Genomic DNA, 20,917 nt, shown 5'->3' with positions numbered 1-20,917 from the left:
CACTATTCCACCCAATTAGAAAACTTTTACTTTACATCTTTGCCTTATTACTTTGTTTAATTCCTTCTTTTGCAGGTTATCATACCTATTATAAGTTGACTGCAAATGCTGATTAAAATTATAAGACTTTTTAATACTTGAATCCTATTATAGTAACTCAGAGATGTTCAATATCAATCTATTAATTAATAGATTTAGTATTGTACTTACAGAAATTCTACTGTTCACTTCTCTTGATTATAGAAATTTGCTCTGAAAGGAAAAGGAGGGACATATTTACAACGACGTCAAAACTTATACCTTAAAGGGCAGAGACTGGTCTGACATATACCATCAAAGGGGAAAAACCCCATTAATTCTGATTAATTCCAGGCATAGCTTATCTCTGATAGCCAATCACATGGTCACAGGCTATGAAAAGCTAGGCTCAGCATTAACCAAGTGGGGGACATTTCTTGTTCAGAAAGGACATAGCACAATGGAGAAAATGAGTTAAGAGGACCCTTCCTTAGACCATGTAAAAGTTATCCCCTCTACTATTTTCTGGGCCAGACATATACTTGTTCTCAGGCTGCAGCATGTGCCATTTTCCATTATTGGCTTCATGACAATTCAGATAAACAGCCCTGTAATTGAAACTCAAAACAATACCAAATTATAGTCCCAAGAATTTTTACCTCAAATAGCAAAATTTCACTAATCACAGATTAGGGCTAGAATGTTATTAACTTCTTTATGTTTTCCTAACAGCTATGTTTCATTTATATTTTACTTATAAATTCAGACTAAACACATTCTGGGGTTTCAGACATATAGCAAATACCTGATAGTTGGATCAAATTAGTGTATTGAAGTTGCATCTTTAAACTACCCTATATGTGATAGCCCAAAATTTTCAAAGGAAAATGCTCTCTTTGTTATCATAAATGTTATTATCATTATCTGTTTTAAAACAGAATATACTCCTTTAAATATTTAACAGTTTTCAAATATCATTTTTATCACATTCTTTTAAAAGCTCAATTCATAATCTAACATCTTCTAGAAAAAAGAAGTTATCTTTCTAACATAGGTATACACAAACACAATATACATATTTTTATGTATACACATATGTATATATGTATACACAATATACATATGTTTATGTATATATACATGTATACATACACACATATATGTGTGTGTGTGCATGTATTAAGCTGAAGAGAAAAAGAAAGGTCTCAAAATTATCAAAATATTCCTAGCAGTGCATTTTTGTATGTCAAAGAAATGGAAACAAAAATAGCTGGCATTTATATAATACTTTGAGGTTTGCAAAATGCTTTACATACATTATCTTGTTTGATCTTCATGGCAAGGTAGATGCTATTAGCACCTCCATTTTACTAATGGGGAAACTAAAGCCATGAGAGGTTAAGGGAAGGGCAACAATATCATCTGTTAGCTTTTCCATTCTTCTGGAATCTTCTCATCTCTATGATACCTTGGAAATAGATTCCTTCAGTGCCCTTACAACAGTTTTGCCTCCCACACTGATTTCTTCTGTCTACATTTAGTCACATGAAGCTGTTTTTTTCCAACTTCATTTTCTTAAGTACCATTTCTAATTCCTCATACGGCACAGGTGGTGGTCTAAAACATTGTTTCTACTCCCATCAATAAGAAAGTAGATCACTACAGAATTACCCACAAAATTTGCTCCATGATTTGTACTTAGCAAACAATAAACACAACAGGATCTTGCATTCTCTCTACCTCTCAATCAATTTTGTGACTGTGAAGATGTGCTGTGCCATAGAAAATTGTCTTCAAATGTCTGCTTGTTAACTTCCCAATGTAAATGTTTATATGCTTTGCAGGTGTATTGTCAATGTAAATCTCCCTACTGTCTACTTACTAAATGCATTGTTTAACCAGGTCTGCAAAGAACAAACCAAATATAATAGTTGGTATTTATCTAGAGTAAATGCCTTGGAATGGATACCTTAAAACGCACCTTTTTTAAACTATCGCTTTGTGGATTGGACTTTCTGTGTTGCCCAAGTTCAATGGATGGTATGTCATCTCCCCAGTTGCTTTGGGGTATGTGTGTGAATATGAGCAATCTAATGTGTTGTGTCAGTTTAGATTTCTGTTATCCATCTCTGACTGTGTGCAAGTTTGGGCAGTCTCAGCTGTTCAGTCAGTCGGATTCCTTATGACCTATCTCTGTGGATGAACTTTTGCACTGTGGCCACATCAGACCTGATGTTAATATGATGTTAACAAAACTTCCAACCTATTAAACTGACCAAATGTTTCAAATATGAACTAAATGTGCTGTGGTGACAGGTACCCAGGCCTTTACTGACCCCAATTAGTGTCAGGTTATTTATAATCTCTTGCATCGCAACTCCCTCTTTTCCTGTTGAAATCTACCGATTCTGGGACCTAGTTCAGATATCTGCAACTCCATGAAGGAATCCTTGACTTCCTTCAGAGCATGGTACTTATATGAACTACTTTCTTATATATTTACCATATTACATTTATGATTGTTATTTATTTATGTATCTGATATCCCCTCCTGTGTCATTCATTTTTCTATTGCATTTGCATTGTTGTTTAGCATAGAGTCTTGCAGATATTAGGTTGGCAATAAATATTTATTTGACAGATAAGAAGAAATACTCAAATTTTAGTTTTTTATTTCTTTCTAATCACCATTTTTTTGTGTTAACAGGCACCCTTTGAGAACAGATGACTGGCAAAAACTACACTACTGTGACAGAATTCTTTCTTTTAGGGCTAACAGATGACTCAACTCTTCGTGTCTTCTTCTTTCTGGTGTTTCTAGGGATCTATATTGTCATTTTACTTGGCAATATCACCATCATAGTATTGATCCAAAAGAGCTCCCAACTTCACACTCCAATGTACTTTTTCCTCAGCCACTTGGCCTTTGTGGATATTGGGTATTCCTCATCTGTCACACCCGTGATGCTCCTGAACTTCCTTGGGGACACAACCTCAATCCCTTTGCAAGGCTGTATGGCCCAACTTTTTTCTGTAGTCACCTTTGGGACAGCTGAGTGTTTCCTGCTGGCTGTGATGGCCTATGATCGGTATGTGGCCATCTGTAGCCCCCTACTTTACTCCACCCATATGTCTACCAGAGTCTGCACTCTGTTAGTCATCACATCCTACCTGGGTGGTTGTGTGAATGCTTGGACCTTTACTGGTTGCTTACTGAATTTGTCTTTTTGTGGCCCCAATAAAATCAATCACTTCTTCTGTGATTACTCACCCTTGCTGAAACTTTCTTGTTCCCATGTTCCTCTTGTTGAAATTCTTCCTTCTTTCTCTTCAGGATCAATAATTGTAATAACACTTTTAATCATAACTATTTCTTATGTATACATCCTGTTGTCAGTCCTGAAGATACGCTCCATTGAGGGGAGATCTAAAGCTTTCTCCACATGTACCTCCCACCTTACTGCTGTTACACTGTACTTTGGGACCATTACATTCATTTATGTGTTGCCCAAGTCAATATATTCAATGGATCAGAATAAAGTGGTGTCCATTTTCTACACTGTAGTGATCCCCATGTTGAACCCCTTGATCTATAGTCTGAGGAATAAGGAAGTGAAGGGGGCTATGAAAAAATTGATATGCAGAAAAAACTTATTTTCATAAATTCAATTCCATTTCACCTTAAACATCTCTTATGTTCAGGGCATTGTTTTGATGATATAAAGACAAAAAGAAAATAGGCCCTGGCCATGAGCAGCTTACATTCTACTCTCATCGTTAGGTCTGAGTAGTACTAATAAATAAATGAGCTTGAGAAATTTTATATAGTCATTGTTTTTGGATTAAATTGGTGAATTTAAATATGCTGAAAATAAAAGCCAATGAATCTGATGTTGTTTAATCTCATTGGTAGTCTGAAGGAAATCCAGCCTTTTGTCCTCACTTTGAAGGATGATGTAGTTATCATATTCCTGCATGGTGAACCCTCCATATTTCAAGTGCTGCCTTCTTTAGTAGTATCTTTGTCTCCCATATGATACATGGTTCTTTCTTGTCACAATGCATATTCAGAAGGATGCACAAAATCAGTACATGGAAGAGGGCAGTGGAACACTATGGGATCCATGGAACACTGTGCTTTTCTTACTATAACCTAAATCTGCTTTAGTTTCTTTTCTATTGTTGCCCAGCCAACTCTTATCATCTGTGCAATTTACTAAAATCCCCAGCTTTTTCTTACATGTGTTATTGTTTACCATGTTTCTCTCATCTTATACTTGCCAAGTTGATTTTTAAAAATTGTGAGTGGGCCCCAGTGAGATACTGGATGCACTAGTATCCATGATCAATTTGCTTCTGAGATTTTGGGTAGATCAAGATGTAAGGCAAAGAAAACGAAGTATGAACTCTTTGAAAGTTCTTTCTGCCTCTAGTTTCCAGTGGAATGAATCATGACATTTAACCCAGTCAGTGGGAGGAAATATTAAATTGAAGAAGTTGGGGATGAAGTAGTGGTAGGGTCACAGAACCTCAGAGTATGAAGAGGCTTCAAAAGTCATTTAGTTCAATCTATATCTGTTAAATGATTTCCTCTACAACATTTCCAACAAGCAGTCATAATAGTCTTACCTGAAAGACCTCTAGAAAAGGTCTCCTGAGGTAGCACTTTCCTCTTTCGGGTATTTCTAATTTGTAGGGATTTTTTCTTTACATACATCTAAAACCTTTTTTTCCTTCAAAACATGGCCAATTGTCCCAGTTCTTTATGTGGGATTAAGCAGAACAAATTTAATAGCTCTCCCACATGTTAACCTTTCAAATACTTAAAGGCAGCTTTAAGGCTCCCCACCTTCCCAAGTTTTTTTTCTCTAAGTTAAAAATCCCCAATTCCTTCAATCAGTCTCAGATAGCATGGTCTCAAGGCCCTTTACAAGCATTGGTGCCATCCCCTGGATGCTCTTCAGCTTGTTAATATTTCCCAAAATTATGTGTCTTAGTACTATGCACAGTACTGTGGAAGATCTGACTTGACCAAAGGAGGGTACAGTAGAAGTATTATCTTCCTCGTTCTGAATATTATGCCTCAGTTATACAGCTTAATTATTCATTAACACATTACACTCTTGACTCCTATTGTCTGTGCAGTTCAGTAAAATCTCCAGATCATTCTCAGATGGACTGTTTGGTTTGTTTGTTTTTTTGCTCATACCTCTTCTACCTTGTACTTGGAAAGATAATTTAAAAAAAACTCCAATGTTAGACTTTGCTTTTATTTCTATTGAATTTTATCTGATGAGATTCAGAGCACTGTTTTAATCTGTTTATATCTTTTTTGATCAGGATTCTTGGTCATTATATTGTGTAATCCAAAATATTATCTTTCCCTCCCAGGTTAGTGTCATCAAGTTTGATAAACATTCCAGTATCTAAGCTATTGAGAAATATCTTGTTCAGAATAGGGGCAAGAATAAATCACTTGGATACACCCTGGAGAACTCATTTTAACCCTAATAACATTAATAACTTCAGTAACAGCCCAGTGATCCTACTATTGGAGATACATTTTATCCTTAAAATGTTATTAAAATAGGGAAAAAGAACCTATCTGTACATAAGTTTCATAGCAGCATTCGTTTTTCATAATAGAAAAAAATGAAAATAACTCTTGTTTCCAATGATGGGGGAATGGCTTAAAAATTGGCTGAACATTAATGATGTCTCCTTGAGTCTAATCACTCCATTAGTCAGATCCCAACTATATTCTTTTCTCATGCTAACCCACATCTTTCCATCTGTTCATGAGAGTAGCATGAGAAACTCAGTTCATCTATATTTCCCCAAAGCACTGGATAATCTAGAACAGGGAATTTCAAAGGGTCCATGAAGTTGGATGGAAAAAAAATTCATCTTTATTTTTAGTAACCTCTAACTGAAACTTAACATTTCCTTTAATTATTTAAAAGCATTGTTCTGAGAAGGAGTTTATAGGCTTCACTGGACTTCCCTGGTGGTTCATGACAGGAATTCCTAACAACCCCTGATCTAAAGGATTCCTCTGATCCATCAGAACTAGTAACTGTCATAAAAGACAAGGATGTTAGCCTTACATAACCTGTCCTTGATGATGGTGATAATAACTAGTGTTACTAGAGCACCTTCTATGTGCCAGGTGCTTTGTAAATATTATCTCTTTTGACCCTCACAACAACCCTGGGAGGGAGATACTATTATACTGATTTTACAGAGGAAGAAAGTGAGTCAAACAGAAGTTTAGTGACTTGCCCAAGGTCACATAAGTAGTAAGTATCTGAGACTGGATTTGAACTCAGGTCTTCCTGACTTTAGGCTCAACAGTATATCCAATGCACCACCTAGCTCCCTTGATGATAAAACCATGCTGATTTATTTTTTGTGTGTGTGATTCTTCTTCCACATGTTCACTAAGCATGCATTTAAAAAATGTTCCGGAATTTTCCCAGGAATCAAAGTTGAGCTAAGTACCCTGAATTTTGCAGACTCTATTTTCTCCCTCCTTACATCCCCCACCCCAGTAAAAAAATCCAACCATTTCCACTTCTGTAACCCTTTAGCATCTCTCTCAGTCTGCATGATCTTTCATTAACCACCGACAGTGGCTTAGCAACCAATATACATTAATTCTTTAATCATCCTGGGATGTAGTTCATATGTGCTTGCTACCTGGAACTTCTCAGTGACAGCCCAGTGATCTCTTACTACTTTTTAATTCTTTTGATTAGCAGTCTATTACCCTGTTTTTTCCATGTGTCCAATGACCCAGTGGTTCATCCTTTTGAATTCAAATATCATTGTTTTTGATAGCAAAAAGAGGAATAAAATAAAAATTGAACAGTTCTGCCTTCTTTTCATTGTCCATTAATCACCATCTTACTGATTCCAAGCAATAGCCCTTTGTTTGGCCCTTATCTTTTTTCCAAAATGGCTAGTACCCCCAATCATTGGACATGTAAGTCATTTCTGTTTTTTTTTCTGTTTTAGATTATATTACTGCAAATGTTTCTGCATAATAAGTTCTTCCCCCTCACTTTTAAAAAAACATTTTTAGGATGTAATGGTAGTCCTAAAAGGAAGATCACTGGGAAAGGGTGTGTACTTTTTTGAAGTTCATAGTGCCTATTACAATATTTTTCCCCCCACAAAGATTACAATAATTCACAGGACTAAAATTTAATTTAATTTTTAATTATCTCGAAATTCAAGGCACTTGACAGTTATTTTTGTTTTTATTATTTTTTTTAATTAACAGAAATCTATTTCCCCCCGCCCCCATTTAAAAGAAAAGCAAATGCCTTACAACAGATACACATCATCAAGCTAAATAAATTCCCTCATTGACCACATTCAAAAAATATGTCTCACTCTTCACTCTGAATCCACCATCTCTCTATCAAGAGGTGGATTGCATGCTTGATCATATTTCAGTTGGTTTTCTTATTATTTTTTCTTATTTATTATTAAAGAACTTTTTAGGTTGCTACTGATCATTTGCATTTCTTCCTTGAAGAACTGCCTGTTCCTATTCTTTGACCATTTTCATTTTGGGAAGTGGATCTCATCCTTCTTAATTTGTGCATATTCCTTATAAATTAGCAGTCTGTTTTGTCAGGAATGTTCACAGCAAAGATATTTATAATATGTATCTCAATACACTGGGCTTTGTTGTGCCTAAACTCTTTATTTTATATGATTAAGTCTATTTATTTTAACTCAAAATTTTTCTATTTGTTGAATAGGTAAGAATTTTTCTCCTTTACAATTTTAGTAGGCATATCATTTCAATATCTTTTATTTTGCCTGACTAAAAAAATTAAATACTTTTTGTTATAGTATGAAGAATTAAAAATTAATTCATTTTCCCACTCTTGTATCCAGTTTTCTCAGTAGCAGACATTAGACAATTTCTTCTCCAATGCTTTTAGATCCTAGTTTCTTTTTTTAATCAAACACTAATTTATTGCATTGTTTTACCTATAATTTTGGATTATCTCTTCTGTTTCAAACATCTTTTTCCACACAACTTTTTGCCAGTATCAGATAATTTATATAATAGTTTACTATTACATAATTTGAGTTGGAAGTGCATGTAGCCCCCCTTTCCTTCACAATTTCTCTTTATGTTATTGTACGTTCATTTCCTATATGAGTTTTGTTTTTACTTTAATTTTATGGAGTAGTCTTGGTACACTGAACTTGGTACACTTGGTATACTTACACTGAATTTATAATTTGCATCATGTTGCTGTCTTTACCATATTTCTGTACACTGGATAGATTTCCACTTTTAAAAAATTCTTCCTTTATTCCTAGACTGATAAATGAGGGGAATCCTATGGTCAGAGTATCCTTAGATACTAATTTCTCATGCTGCATTTGTGAGAGAGGCCAGTTGGTCAGCCCAGAAACATTTATTAAGCACTTTCTATATACTAGATACTGTTAAAAGTAGAAAGATTTAGCATAGATGATGATACTTTTAGTTGGGTTTAGACCTAATTGATAGGACCAAAGAGGAATGATTCATGGGGTCAATGTCAACATGGAGGAAGGCCTCTAATAAAGAGTCCTAGGGATCTGTCATTGGCCCTGAGGATTTTCAATATTTTTGTTAATTACATTGATGAAGGCATAGATGCCATGTTGATCAAATTCATAGATGACATGAATGTGGGAAGAATATGTTGGACTCTGTATGACTGAATCTGGGCACAAAAAATAATTAGGCCTGTTAGAAGGATGTACCACATCAAGTAAGATAACATTTGATCTGGACATGTGATTAGGTTGGTGTGTAGGATACTCTACATAAGAAAAACATTCTACCTAACCAGATCTGTGACTATTTGCCAATATGTGGCCTTAGAGAGTAGTTGGGGTAGTGAAAGATTAACTAATATGCCAGGAGTCAAATAGACATTATATGTCTGATGTAGGACTTAATCCTATACCTTCCTGACTGCTCTCTGTGGTTCAGTTTCCTCGAATATAAAATGAGAGGGTTGGACTTAATAGCCTATAGGAAGGAGCCCTTCCAACTCTATTATCATATGGACTATTAATTAAATTTCAGTGATATAGTAGACCCAAGATAAATTGGCAGATTTAGATCCAACTCTTTGGTGCCACCTTGGGAATGAGTTTCAGTGTCTAGGGTTGCCTATGTGACGAATTGTTTTTTTCACTTTTGGAAGGTGAACCCTGATTGGAGAAACCACCCCCTGAGATAGCCTATTGAAATTAATAATGAATAGCTAACATCTTTACAGTACTTTAAGATTTTGCAAAGTGCTTTACAGATAACTGATTTGATGCTCCCGACCTCTCTGAGGCAGGTGTTATTATTATTTTAATTTGACAGATGCGGAAACTGAGGCTGAAAGAGGTTAAGTGTTCTTACAGACCTTCCAGATATGCTACTTTCCCCCCTGCCTAATAGATCCTAACAGTGTAGAAGATGACTGAGATGTTCCTCCTCCAACCTCTAGGACCAGCTAATGGCTACCTTTCAGAAGACTTACATGGAAAGTTATATATTTAAGTACTTTGCATTCATTTTTTCTTTTAACCTAATATACTTTATATGTACAGTTTGCCTCCCCCAATAAAAAATAACTTTCTTTAGAGTACAGATTATTTCCTTTCTTTCTTTTTGTATTTATATCCTCAATACCTGGCACAAAGTAGATTCTTTTTGTTTCTTTTGCTTTTTTTGGAGGGGGGAAGGCAGGGCAATTGGGGTTAAGTGACTTTCCCAAGGTCACACAGCTATTAAGTGTGTCAAGTATCTAAGGCCGGATTTGAACTCAGTTCCTCCTGACTCTAGTGCTGGTGCTCTAGACTCATTGCATCACCTAGCTGCCCCGCACATAGTAGATTTTTTTTAAATTTTATTTTACTAGAACACAAATACAAAACAGAGAAAAGAAACAAAAACATGTCATAAACTTAAATATTGAAACTTAAATACAAAATAAGAAAAAAAAGCATGTCATGTGCATAGCAGAACATAGGAGAGGATTCAAAATATGTAACAAATTTTCATTTCAAGAAAGCCTGTATGATAAATAATACTCCTTGTGTTGAGAATTGTCCATCTTTTCTTTGCTTCCTTGTGTTTTCTTTTGTTCTCTGCTGTGCACTTTTAAACTTTGTTCTTTTTTCCCCTTCCCCCACCCCTAGAAGGCTACAATATAATTTAGATATTTCTTAATATATACATACACATACAGATATATACGTGCACTTATACATATATACATGTGTATATAGACATATACTTTCCCAAACCTAATCTACTCCTGATCTTTGTTTTTTATGTTTGTACATATCTTTCATTTCCTATCCTTCCTGCCTCCTGTACTTACTTCTACCCGCTACATCACCTTCCACTACATCGCCTTCCTATTACTTGCCTACCCCCCTCCTCCACCAACCACCCGGCCCTCCTATTACTTTCCTTCTCCCCTCTAAGGATCCCTCCCCTATCTCCCCATTCCTGTTAATCTAAACTCCCTTTACCTATTCCCTCATTCTCCCCTCTAAAAATCCCTCCCTTGTACTTTCGCCCCCTCACTGGAGCCCTACCATTTTATTTCTTCTAAATTTAGAAGACTTTTACACTCTTCTAACTATATATGTATTATTCCCTCTTAAACCCATTCCCAAAGAAAGTAGGTTACCAGAACTACCAGCCCTCCTCCCCATCTAAATCCTCTGTATCATTTCTTCTTCTTGTACCTCTTTTGTATAAAATAGTTACTGTTTTTAGTTGTTTCTAAATGGTTTTACTTTTTAAATTCATATCATAGTTAGGTTTATCCCCCTCTTTCTTATGAGCTTGACAATTATTAATAAGAGTGTTAGACGTGCATTTTACAAGCCATCTGTTCTTATGAATCCCTTATAGTCAGTCTTTGGTGTGTACCTCTTGATTTTTGTATGTTGAATCTTCTATTAAGTTGAGGATTTTTTTTAAACAAAGTCTTGAAAGTCTGAGGGTTTGTCAAATGTCCATTTTTTTCCATTCGATATAATACTGAAATTTGAAGGGTATGATATTTTTGGCCAGAGCCCCAAGTCTTTTGCTCTTTGATATATTGTGTTCCAAGACCTGAGGTCCTTTAATGTCTCTGCTGCTAGGTCTTGTGTAATTCTAATTGTGGAACCATCATATTTAAATTGTTTTAATCTTAATGCTTTTACTATTTTATCCTTGAGCTGGGGGTTCTGGAATTTGACTATGATATTCCTATGAGTTTTCCTCATAGGATCTCTTTTAAGTGGTGTGTAATGGATTTTTTCTATTTCTACTTCCCTGCCTTGTTCTAATGCTTCAGGACAATTTTCTTTAATTATTTCTTGTATTATTATATCAAGATTCTTTTTTTGGTCATGACTTTCAGTTACTCCAATTATTTTTATATTTTCTCTTCTTGATCCATTCTCCAAATCTGTTGTTTTTCTTATAAGATGTTTCACTTTCTCTTCTATTTTTTCATTATTCATGTTTTGTTTAACTATTTCTTGATCTTTTATAATTTCACTGGCTTCACTTTGCCCAATTCTAATTTTCAAGGTGTCATTTTCCTCTTTGAGATCCTGGATCTCCTTTTCTAATTGGTTGATTTTCCTTTCATAACCTTCTTGTTTTTCTTGGATTATTTTTATTTTTTAGTTTTTTATTTTTCCTCCATCTCTGCCATTTGATTTTTAAAGTCTCTTTTAAGATCTTCTATAAATTCTTTTGGGGCAAGTGACCATTTGACGTTGCTCTTTGGGGGTTTCTTTACTTCAATATCCTCCTCTGAAGATGATCCCCAGTCAGCCCTATTCCCGTAATAGGTTTCTATAGTTGGATTCTTTCTCCTTTGCCTGTGCATTTTTTTTGGTAGTAATAACTTGCTTTTTGAAATTGCTTCCAGTTCTGGGGTATGGGAATTGGTGCCTCTTGACCCAGATCTTTAGTTCTCCCCTCTAGCCTGGAACCAAAGCCAAAACTCCAACCTTCTGTAAGTGCTCACAGCCAGGGGCTTTCTGCCCCACTGCTTCTGCATTCACTGGGCATGTGCTGGCTCCTTCTCACCCCCACTGCTCTTTGGAGCACAGCTGAGTCTGGCGTTCTTTATCAGCAGAGGTTCCTGCAGTCTTCCTGGGCTCAAACGCACGACTCCCCTCACTATCCTGGGGTGAAAAGTTCTAGTGGCTGGGGCTGAGGCAGCCTCTCGGACCAATACCCCCCCACCCCCACCCCTTGCTGCTAGTTGTTTAAATGACTTCAGGGCTTGTTGTTAAAATGGAACCTAGCCTGGAGGTGTTTACTCCTCAGGGGTCCAAACCTAGTCCTGGGGTTTCTCTTCAGATCTTCTCAAACTGTTCTAGGAAAACCTGGGTTGTGGCCCTATTTTTCTTTGTCTCCACCCACACTTTGTTTTCCCTAAGGTGCTATTTTAACTCTTTTGTGGGGGAAAATCTTGAGAGCTTGGAATTTTCTGACCTACTCCGCCATCTTTCCAGAATCCTCTCCCCATAGTAGATTCTTAATAAGTCCCTGTGGACAGCTCTGGGTGGTGCAGTGGATAGAGTGCCAGGCCTGGAGTCAGGAAGACTCATCTTCCTGAGTTCAAATCTGGCCTCAGACACTTCCTAGCTATGAAACCTGGGCAAGTCACTTTACCCTGTTTTCCTCAGTTTACTCATCTGTAGCTGGAAAAGAAAATGGAAAACCACTCCAGTATCTTCAAGAAAACCCCAATGGAGTCACAGAGTCAGACATGACTGACTAACAACACCAATAAGTACAATTGGTTGATTGAATGATTGATGCGTTTATCGAGGTGACCTTTGAAAGAAATGTCTAGATCTCAAGATCCTTTACACCTTCTACATTTTTCCCTTTCCAAGCATAGAGACTAGAGACTTGAGACTGAACTTTCTAGCCCAAATGTTGGTAGAATGCCTTGCAGTGGTGAAGTATCTAGGAGAAGCACATGGGAGCTACATAATTTCATTCACGTTTTTTGACGAGGAGTTTTGGGCAATGTCAGTACAGATGATCTCCTCAGAGAAGGAAGAGTTCTTGGGTAGCACTTGCATTTATATTTATTTCATGAATAACCTCAAATGAAGAGGAGTTTCCTGAGCTGTGTGCCTGCTGGAGAAAGAAAAGAATCATAAACATTGTTGATGGAAATGGGAGAAGCAGCAGCAAGGGAATAGACTAATGACATGTGAGTGGGATAGGGAAAACCTCTCATGGAATCTGGGTCTCAGCCTTTCTATAAATTGAGTGGATTGAATAAAGGTGGGGATGTTTCAGCATGGCTCAGGGTTCTGATTGACAGCTAAGCCTAAGTTTTAAATCACCTGACCCATAGGAATGTGAAACTTAGTGCAGCCTGACCCCTCTCAGCTCGAGCCTCGCCAAATAAGGATCAAAGTGTTCTTAAGAGTTGCCATTGGCTAAATTAGCATTTCTTTGTCCCTTGTACCTGGGTTAGATTTCCACATTTAGACTGTGAGCCTGAACTCCACCAATGAAAGTAGAGGTCAGTGGTGGGTGGGGGTTGTTTGTGTTAAGGTATATAACTAAGTTCTGCTCTCTGGAAGCCGTTGCTCCCTACTGATTGTCTATTGGTCCGGAGACCGCCCTTTCTCATGAGATCATAAGTAAAGACTCCTTTTTCTCCTTTTTGCTTCTATTAAAAGTCTCTGAATATTACTTGAGTTGTCTCACACACATGGAAGAGCGGAGAGGGAGGAAGAAGGTAAGACCTTATCACTGCATGATCACATCTGCTATTGCCGTGTATTACAGAGACTGCATTTCTGATGAGATGCCTTGGTAGCAGCCAAAGTGATTTCCTCCCAGGTGAATCCAAGGTCTCAGAAGATCTCTTTGTTATATAATAGGTACTCACTGAAGTACTGGTGTATTATCTGCCTAGGAACTACAAATTGTATTTCTTTTGTTTGGGGAACTCCCCCATTGGGTCAATAAAAATAGGTAATAAGGAAACTGTAAAGAGCCCTGGATATGGAAGAAAATTGTGTTGATTGCTTATGAGTTATTATGAGGCTCTTTATATTCATTTTTAAAATTTGAATATTCTGTGGATTGAAATGAAAGCTGTCCCATACCCAATATGTATTTGTTACTTTAAATGCTTGTACTGCATCTCTGGAATTGATTGCCTACATTTATGGAAGCTGATCCATGAACCCTCCATTAGCTATATTCAAAGACTTCTCAGAGTAAACTGCCTGGAGGCAACAACAAGTAAAAGAGAATATGACATTTTTGTGAGAGGCTCCACAAGATCAGTCTTGGTCCATATTAGCACAGAGGTTTGGGGGCAATAGACTATGGCTTACCACAATAAAGCCTGCCTTCTTCCTTCATCTCTCTCTCTCTCTCTCTCTCTCTCTCTCTCTCTCTCTCTCTCTCTCTCTCTCTCTCTCTCATAGTTTTCAACATTCAATATTACAAGATTTTGAGTTCTAAACTTTCCCTGTCCTTCCTCTCCAAGATGGCACGTGTAATAGTAATTAAGGTGGGACTTTTTGCTGTTCTTCTCTTAAGTGCCTTTAATGATTCTGGCCTTTGTTTGAATGGGGCAAATAAAGTAGGATCTTTTTGTCTTGTGCTATTTCTCAGTACTGAATCAATTGGGAGTCATTGATTTGTATGATGTGATACTGGAGATGGGGAACTTTCTCACATCCAGTCTGGGTGAGGTCAGAGCCCTCAGGGCTCTGAACAAAATATAATTGAGGAGAGCTTGGCATTTGACTTTTGGGGCACACTCGTGGAAGGAATGTCGAGACTCTGGGCAAGCTGCAAACTGCCCCCCAGCTTTGCAATGCAGATATTGGTGTTTCTCTGGTAACTATGAATTGTGTTTTGAATCAGACAAGGTCTGTCTGTTGATGTTTGTAATTTCTGTTTGTATTTTCCTTGAAGTTCAGGGGGCTGATCTTTTCTCCCTGAACTGTGAATGATATTTGTATGTTTGATTAAAATGAGATTGTTAACCCCTTAAAATTACTTTCCTTTGTAAAGCAGATCAAAAAACCTGTGTTGGCAGCTTTTTCTGTGCTGGTTGTTGGTGGGTCTTACAACCCTACAGCAGCTGCTAGCTGAATTGTTGCTACAGCATGCCATCTGATATAGGTTCTACACAACCAATTATATTAACTGTATTTCCACATTAGTCAAAACATACCTTCTTGAAACCGAAGCCAACATCTGATTCTCACTAAAAAGAGACATCAAGTAAGGGCATGCTCCCATTTTCACCACTGTTCTTTGACATGATAGTGAAAATTCTAGCAATCATAATAAGAGAAGAAAATTACTAATATAGTAGATGTGGTAATAGTCCTCCAGTTCATTTAGCATTTCCTTCAATTGTGAATATCCTCCCGCTCTCTAATTCTTAGAAGGGTTTGTTTTGTCTTTGCCAGGCTTGCAAAGGGTATGCAACACACAAAAGATTAAGAATTTCTTCTTTAAAGGCTTGTGAAACATTCCCCTGCCCTCATAGAAAAGTGTTTCTAAGGAAACCATGTCTGGAATAGTTGCTTGAGGTGCTATATCTGGACTAGCCACCAGGTGGTAGTCTAAACTTGAGTTGCAATTGTTTACTCAATGACACACAAGTAAAACCCTGTAATCATCTTTAGCCTTGAGAACCCAGCTCACTCACTCCATACACTCACTGCTAATAGCCATCTCTAAGCCCTTCTCAACATTTATGTTTCTTTAGTGTCTTCTTAGGTTCCTATCTAGATGTTTCAGATAATATACCTTGCTTGCCTTGAGCCTCCACACATTGGATTGCTTCTTTTGCTTTCTCTTTCAGCCTGACTCAGTCTCTTCAATTGGCATTTAAATTAAATTCATTTTCATTTGCATTGAGAGCAAGATTCAAAAGTAACAGTGAGGTGCAAAGCAACTGTGAACATACCTGTTTCAGCTTCCTTTATCCTCTTCTGTGACATGGCTCATATCTCCTGGGGAAAGGGAAGGCTTACAAACCTGGAGGTCTTTGTAGGGAGGTGCTTCCAACCTTGTCTGTTTCAGAGTCCCAGGGGAGAAGAGAAAATCATCTCCCCATGGTCTAGCTCTTGATGTACCCTTCCAAGACCAAGAAATGAATGATCTTCCACTATTGTCCAGCTGCTGACCCACAGCATATGTAATTGTCTTATGCCAGATCTGTGTGTCATATGTGATAAATACTCTTATATCCCATGGAAATGTTATCAAGATCCTTGAAAAATTGTCAATGCCGTTTTCACACATGGTATTTCTCCTCAACTGGAGTAGTACCTCTGTTGCAGGATCTGCAGTTCCTACTAGGCTGAGTTTCATAGAAGTGTGCATACATATAAACAGGCTCTGACCTGAACAAAATGGATCTGGTGAGATGACCAGGACCAATTTTCATATCTAGTGAACATTGTCATGACCACAATTCCTACATGTTGATCCCAGAACAATTGTTAAGAGCTTCCATGGCAGATAATATTTACAAGTTTCACTATGTTGTTATCCACTCTTGTGTTTTATTTTCTAAAATCCTGGAGAAACATAGACAAAGAAAAATAAATGAAGGCCCTTGAGAATTTTGAGAACTTCTTAGACAACTCTCCTCTGTGTTTGTAATTTTCTCAATCCCGGTGGATTTTAAATGGCATTTTAATGATGTAGGCTACATTCAGAGTTAAGATACTCAAGGGTTTATATCCCAAATGTTATGAAAACCAACATAAATATGGTGCTACTATGCAAAGATGATTCCTTGGAATCTAATCATCTTCTTGCATTAGTAGGTACTACTGCTGTTTTTGGTTTTGCTATAAGAATATTTAGACCTCATTTTTGATTTGTAGTTTATTTTAGGAAAGCTCATCTATTAGTCTTGCTACATCAGACTTAAAAGTGACAGTACTTCATATCCTCAATCTGTGATACTACTAAAGAGCGATGATTTTTAGAGCCACACAGATGCCAAGAATCCTCTTCTTATTTTATCTTCCTTCAGAAGTTTCATGTTTTACTTTCTCTCCCTCCCTCCCTCTCTCTCTCTCTCTCTCTCTCTCTCTCTCTCTCTCTCTCTCTCTCTCGCTCTCTCTCTCTCTCTCTGTCTCTCAAAAAAAAATTCTTTCCTGATTTGGGTCTTCATGTTTCTGGTCTCCTACAGTGCCATAGAAAGTCAGAGATCTAGCAGTGAGGTATATATATGCAGCATTATTACAGCATGTTAGTCAGTAAATTCCAATCTACCACAGGCTATACCACACATCCTGAAATATCACTCCAAAGAGTAAGTACCTGATAGAACATGGTTAGGAAAGGACACTTTATGTAAAGATATTCATAGATGCATTTGATTCATGTATTACTTTTTTTCTCTGTTTCAGAGATAGAGGCTTTGGGGGGAGGAATTTCATTGATATAATTATGGGTTGATGTAGTGGACCGAGAATTAGACTTGAAATCAAGAGACCTGGGTTTGAATTCAAGATCTGACTCTTACTGGCTCTGTCTGAAATCAATCAGGGACCTTACATTGGTGAGGAAAGGCTAAAATATTTACACAGATAAATAAACACAAGACAGTTTGAACAGGTACAGAGTTTTAGAAACTAGGCTTCCTGTAAGTGGTGACCCACTAGCCGAGACATGAAGGAAGCTTGAGGTTCTAAGAAGCAGAGATGAAAATAGGGCATTTTAAGCATGGAATGCCCTGTATAAAGGGACAGAAGTAGGGGTAGAATTCTGAGTCTGGGGAACAGAAAGCAGGTCAGTTGGGCTGGAACACAGAATATATAGTACATGGCTGAGAGTAAAGTGAAATAAATCTGAAGAGGGAAGCTGCATTCAGGTGGTGTAGGACTATAAAGGTCAAGATAAGAAATTGTTATTTTGACCTTCAGGCAAAAAGAGATCTGTTCAAGGTCTGAGTAAGCCAGTGACATGGCCAGCTATGTGTGTTAGGAAGTTTTAGAGGATAGCTTACAGGAAGGAAAGACTGGACATTCAATTAAGAGATTTTTGCAAGAGTCTAAGTGAGAGGAGATGCACACCTGATTAGGGAGGTGGTTGTGTGAGTGGACGTAAGAGTAGATGTGATATATGTTGTGGATGTAGAAGTGGCAAGATTTGGCAAGTGAGTGGTTGGGGAAGGGAAAGTGGAGAATATTATAAAGAAGGGTACCTGGAAGGATGGTGCAGGCTGAACAGAAATCAATAAAGATGGTGAGGAGTGAGATTAGCTTGAAGGTTAGGGAGAAAATGAATTCTTTTTTGCAGGTGTTGAGTTTGAAATGCCTTGGGACATCCAGGTGCAAATGTCCAACTATTGGTGATGTATGGATTCTAGTTCAGAAAATCTAAATTTGGGATTCATCAGAATGGAGATGTTAATGGGATTTGTGGAAGTTAATGAGCTCATTGAGGAGTTGTAAATAAGAAAAGAAGGCCTAGGATAGAGCCTTAGGGCACATGTATGGTTAGGAGGCAGCACGGAGATCATGATCTGGCAAAGGAGGTAGAATATGAATGTCAGGAGACAGCAGTGTCATGGAAACTCACGAGGAGAAAATTTCGAAGAAGAGCTAGTGGTCTACCATGTCACATGTTGCGCAGAAGCCAATCAACGAGCTCTTTTTAAGCATGTTCTATTTTTCAGCCTCTTTGCGAGGTATTCAAATACAAAGACTGAAACAAACCTTACCGTATAGGATTATAAGTGAAGATTACAAAAATATTATAGTAATTAGGAAATAATTGGAACTTTGGAGAGAATAGTTACAGTGGACCGATGGAGTCAGAATCAACAGCTCAGTAAATTAATAACTGAGTAGGAAGAAATGATAGACTCAATGAGGAGACATCACCCACCCTCACCCCTGAGAGCTAACTGGAAAAGAGAAGAGACATAATATGATAATGTGAAAGGATATTAGGGTCAGATTAAGGTTTTTAAAGGATGGGACAGACCTGGGCTCATTTGTAGGTAGAAAGGAAGGAGACCATAGATAAGGATATTAAAGATTAAAAGGAACTTTTCAATGGGGAAAGCTTCAATTTGACTTATGAGGAAAGGTGTCAATTGAAGAAGTACAGGCGTTGGCCCTTGAGAAAAGAAGGACTCTCTTTTTCAGAGATTGTTGCAAAGACAATTGGAGATAATATTGAGGCATTCCGATTTGTTCAACAGGAAGCAAAAGGGAGTCTATAGGGATAACCTTTCTTTTGTCAGAATAGTAGGATATAACATCCTCTTTTGAGAGGAAAAGATGAGGTAGGAGGTGTTGAAAAATTGATTCAGCACTCTACACGTTTTTGTGGTCATAGGGAATGAGTTGGACCATAGACTCATAAATGAGTATTATAGTCAAATTCTTCTCTGAGATATACAGTATTTCAATATTTTTTATTCTTTCTTCCTGGACTTAGAAAAGAAGAAAAATGCAATTAGGGTTGGGAGCAATAAGAATATTCCAGGAAGAAGTAATATTTAAGATAATTTCTTTTATTTGGAACTTAAGAAGGACCAACAAAAGCAAACATTTCAATATAGTTTGGTTTTTAAAAGAAATGTATATAAATGTAAAGTTTAACAGAATGGAAATCATTTCTCAGTTTGCATCTTCACCTGTACTTAGCTTTTCTTTTGTGCATTTTTCAATAATTTAATTATTGTTCTTTTCCTTCCCCCTTGTCTAGCTGCCTCCCCTCTACTCATAGTGAAGGCCCTTCCTTGTAAGATATACATGCACACAGACACAGACACACACACACACAGATATACACACACACACACACACACACACACACACACACACACTTTTCCCCAAGGAAAACAAATCAACAGATTGGCCATATCTTAATGCATGTGTCATTCTGTATGTCTAGTCCATCACCTCTTTGCCAAGAGTGGTATGTACTATTTCCTCACCTGTGTTTTGAAGACATGATTTGAAGACACGATCTACTGGTCTGAATTCTGAGGTCTTTCAAAGTTTTCCCCTTGTGGTCATCAGATAACTTGTTCCTCTAGTTCTTAGTTCATTCTGCATTAGTTAATAAAAGTATTTCTGTATCACTCCAAAGTAGTCATATTCATCACTTCTTATGATGAAATAAAATTTTAAGATATTTCTACACAGAATTTTCTCAGCTATTCCCCAATTGAAGGAAGCAGTATGTAAACAGTTTATGATTACAGTAGATTGAGCAAGTGCTTTTCATTGTTCTGACTTTATAAATGGCAATTTTCCATGGGAAATTTCCTACAGTCCTTCAGGGTTGTAATATCTAGTATACTGATAGACCTTTGTAATAATTCCAATTCTTGGTGCAAAGTAAAATGCAAAGATTTAGAATCCAGTTTCCTCATTTTTGCTTTTTTTATGATTTTAGAGCACAAGGATCATGTTGTAAATGGAGATTTTTCTCATGATCAATTAGGGTTTAGTTGTGGAAAATGGTCCTTTGAGATGTCATACAAAAACAGCCTCTGTTTCCTTGGAAGGGATTAACAGTGGTGGTTATTTGGCAGAACAACATTTACACATTTGGATAAAGGTGGATGTTGGCAAAAAAGGCATATCATACAGTATTGGGCCACAGGGAAAACATGGAGGGAACCAAATTTGTTCATCTCCACTTTGCTTATAAGGACCTGCCATGGCATAGAAAAACAAAGTATGGGGAGTGAGACAGTTGAATGGGCATGTAGGAGGTAGTCAATGAATATTTCCTGAACACATCAAAAGACATATCCCAATTTTAGTTCTGTATTCTATTTTAATCTCCTTTTCTTCTCTCTAATAGGCACTCTTTCTGAGACAG

The 20,917-nt window shown here is 37.2% G+C and overlaps 1 protein-coding gene across 1 annotated transcript; it reads left to right on the top strand.

Moving 5' to 3' along the window:
* The first annotated feature begins 2,742 nt into the window (after positions 1-2,742).
* Positions 2,743-3,681, top strand: LOC118853969 (olfactory receptor 5P3-like). The gene has a single exon (XM_036764230.1). The coding sequence runs from the start codon at positions 2,743-2,745 to the stop codon at positions 3,679-3,681; it is 939 nt and encodes a 312-aa protein (XP_036620125.1).
* Positions 3,682-20,917: the final 17,236 nt, after the last annotated feature.

Source organism: Trichosurus vulpecula, chromosome 6 (assembly GCF_011100635.1).
Source record: "Trichosurus vulpecula isolate mTriVul1 chromosome 6, mTriVul1.pri, whole genome shotgun sequence".
NCBI lineage: Eukaryota > Metazoa > Chordata > Mammalia > Diprotodontia > Phalangeridae > Trichosurus > Trichosurus vulpecula.
Note: the sequence above shows the minus strand (reverse complement) of the source record. Positions and strands in the feature narration are given on the sequence as shown.

Bases quoted from the DNA above. Each gene is read 5' to 3' on its own strand.
- LOC118853969 (XM_036764230.1), top strand. From the start codon at position 2,743: ATGACTGGCAAAAACTACACTACTGTGACAGAATTCTTTCTTTTAGGG.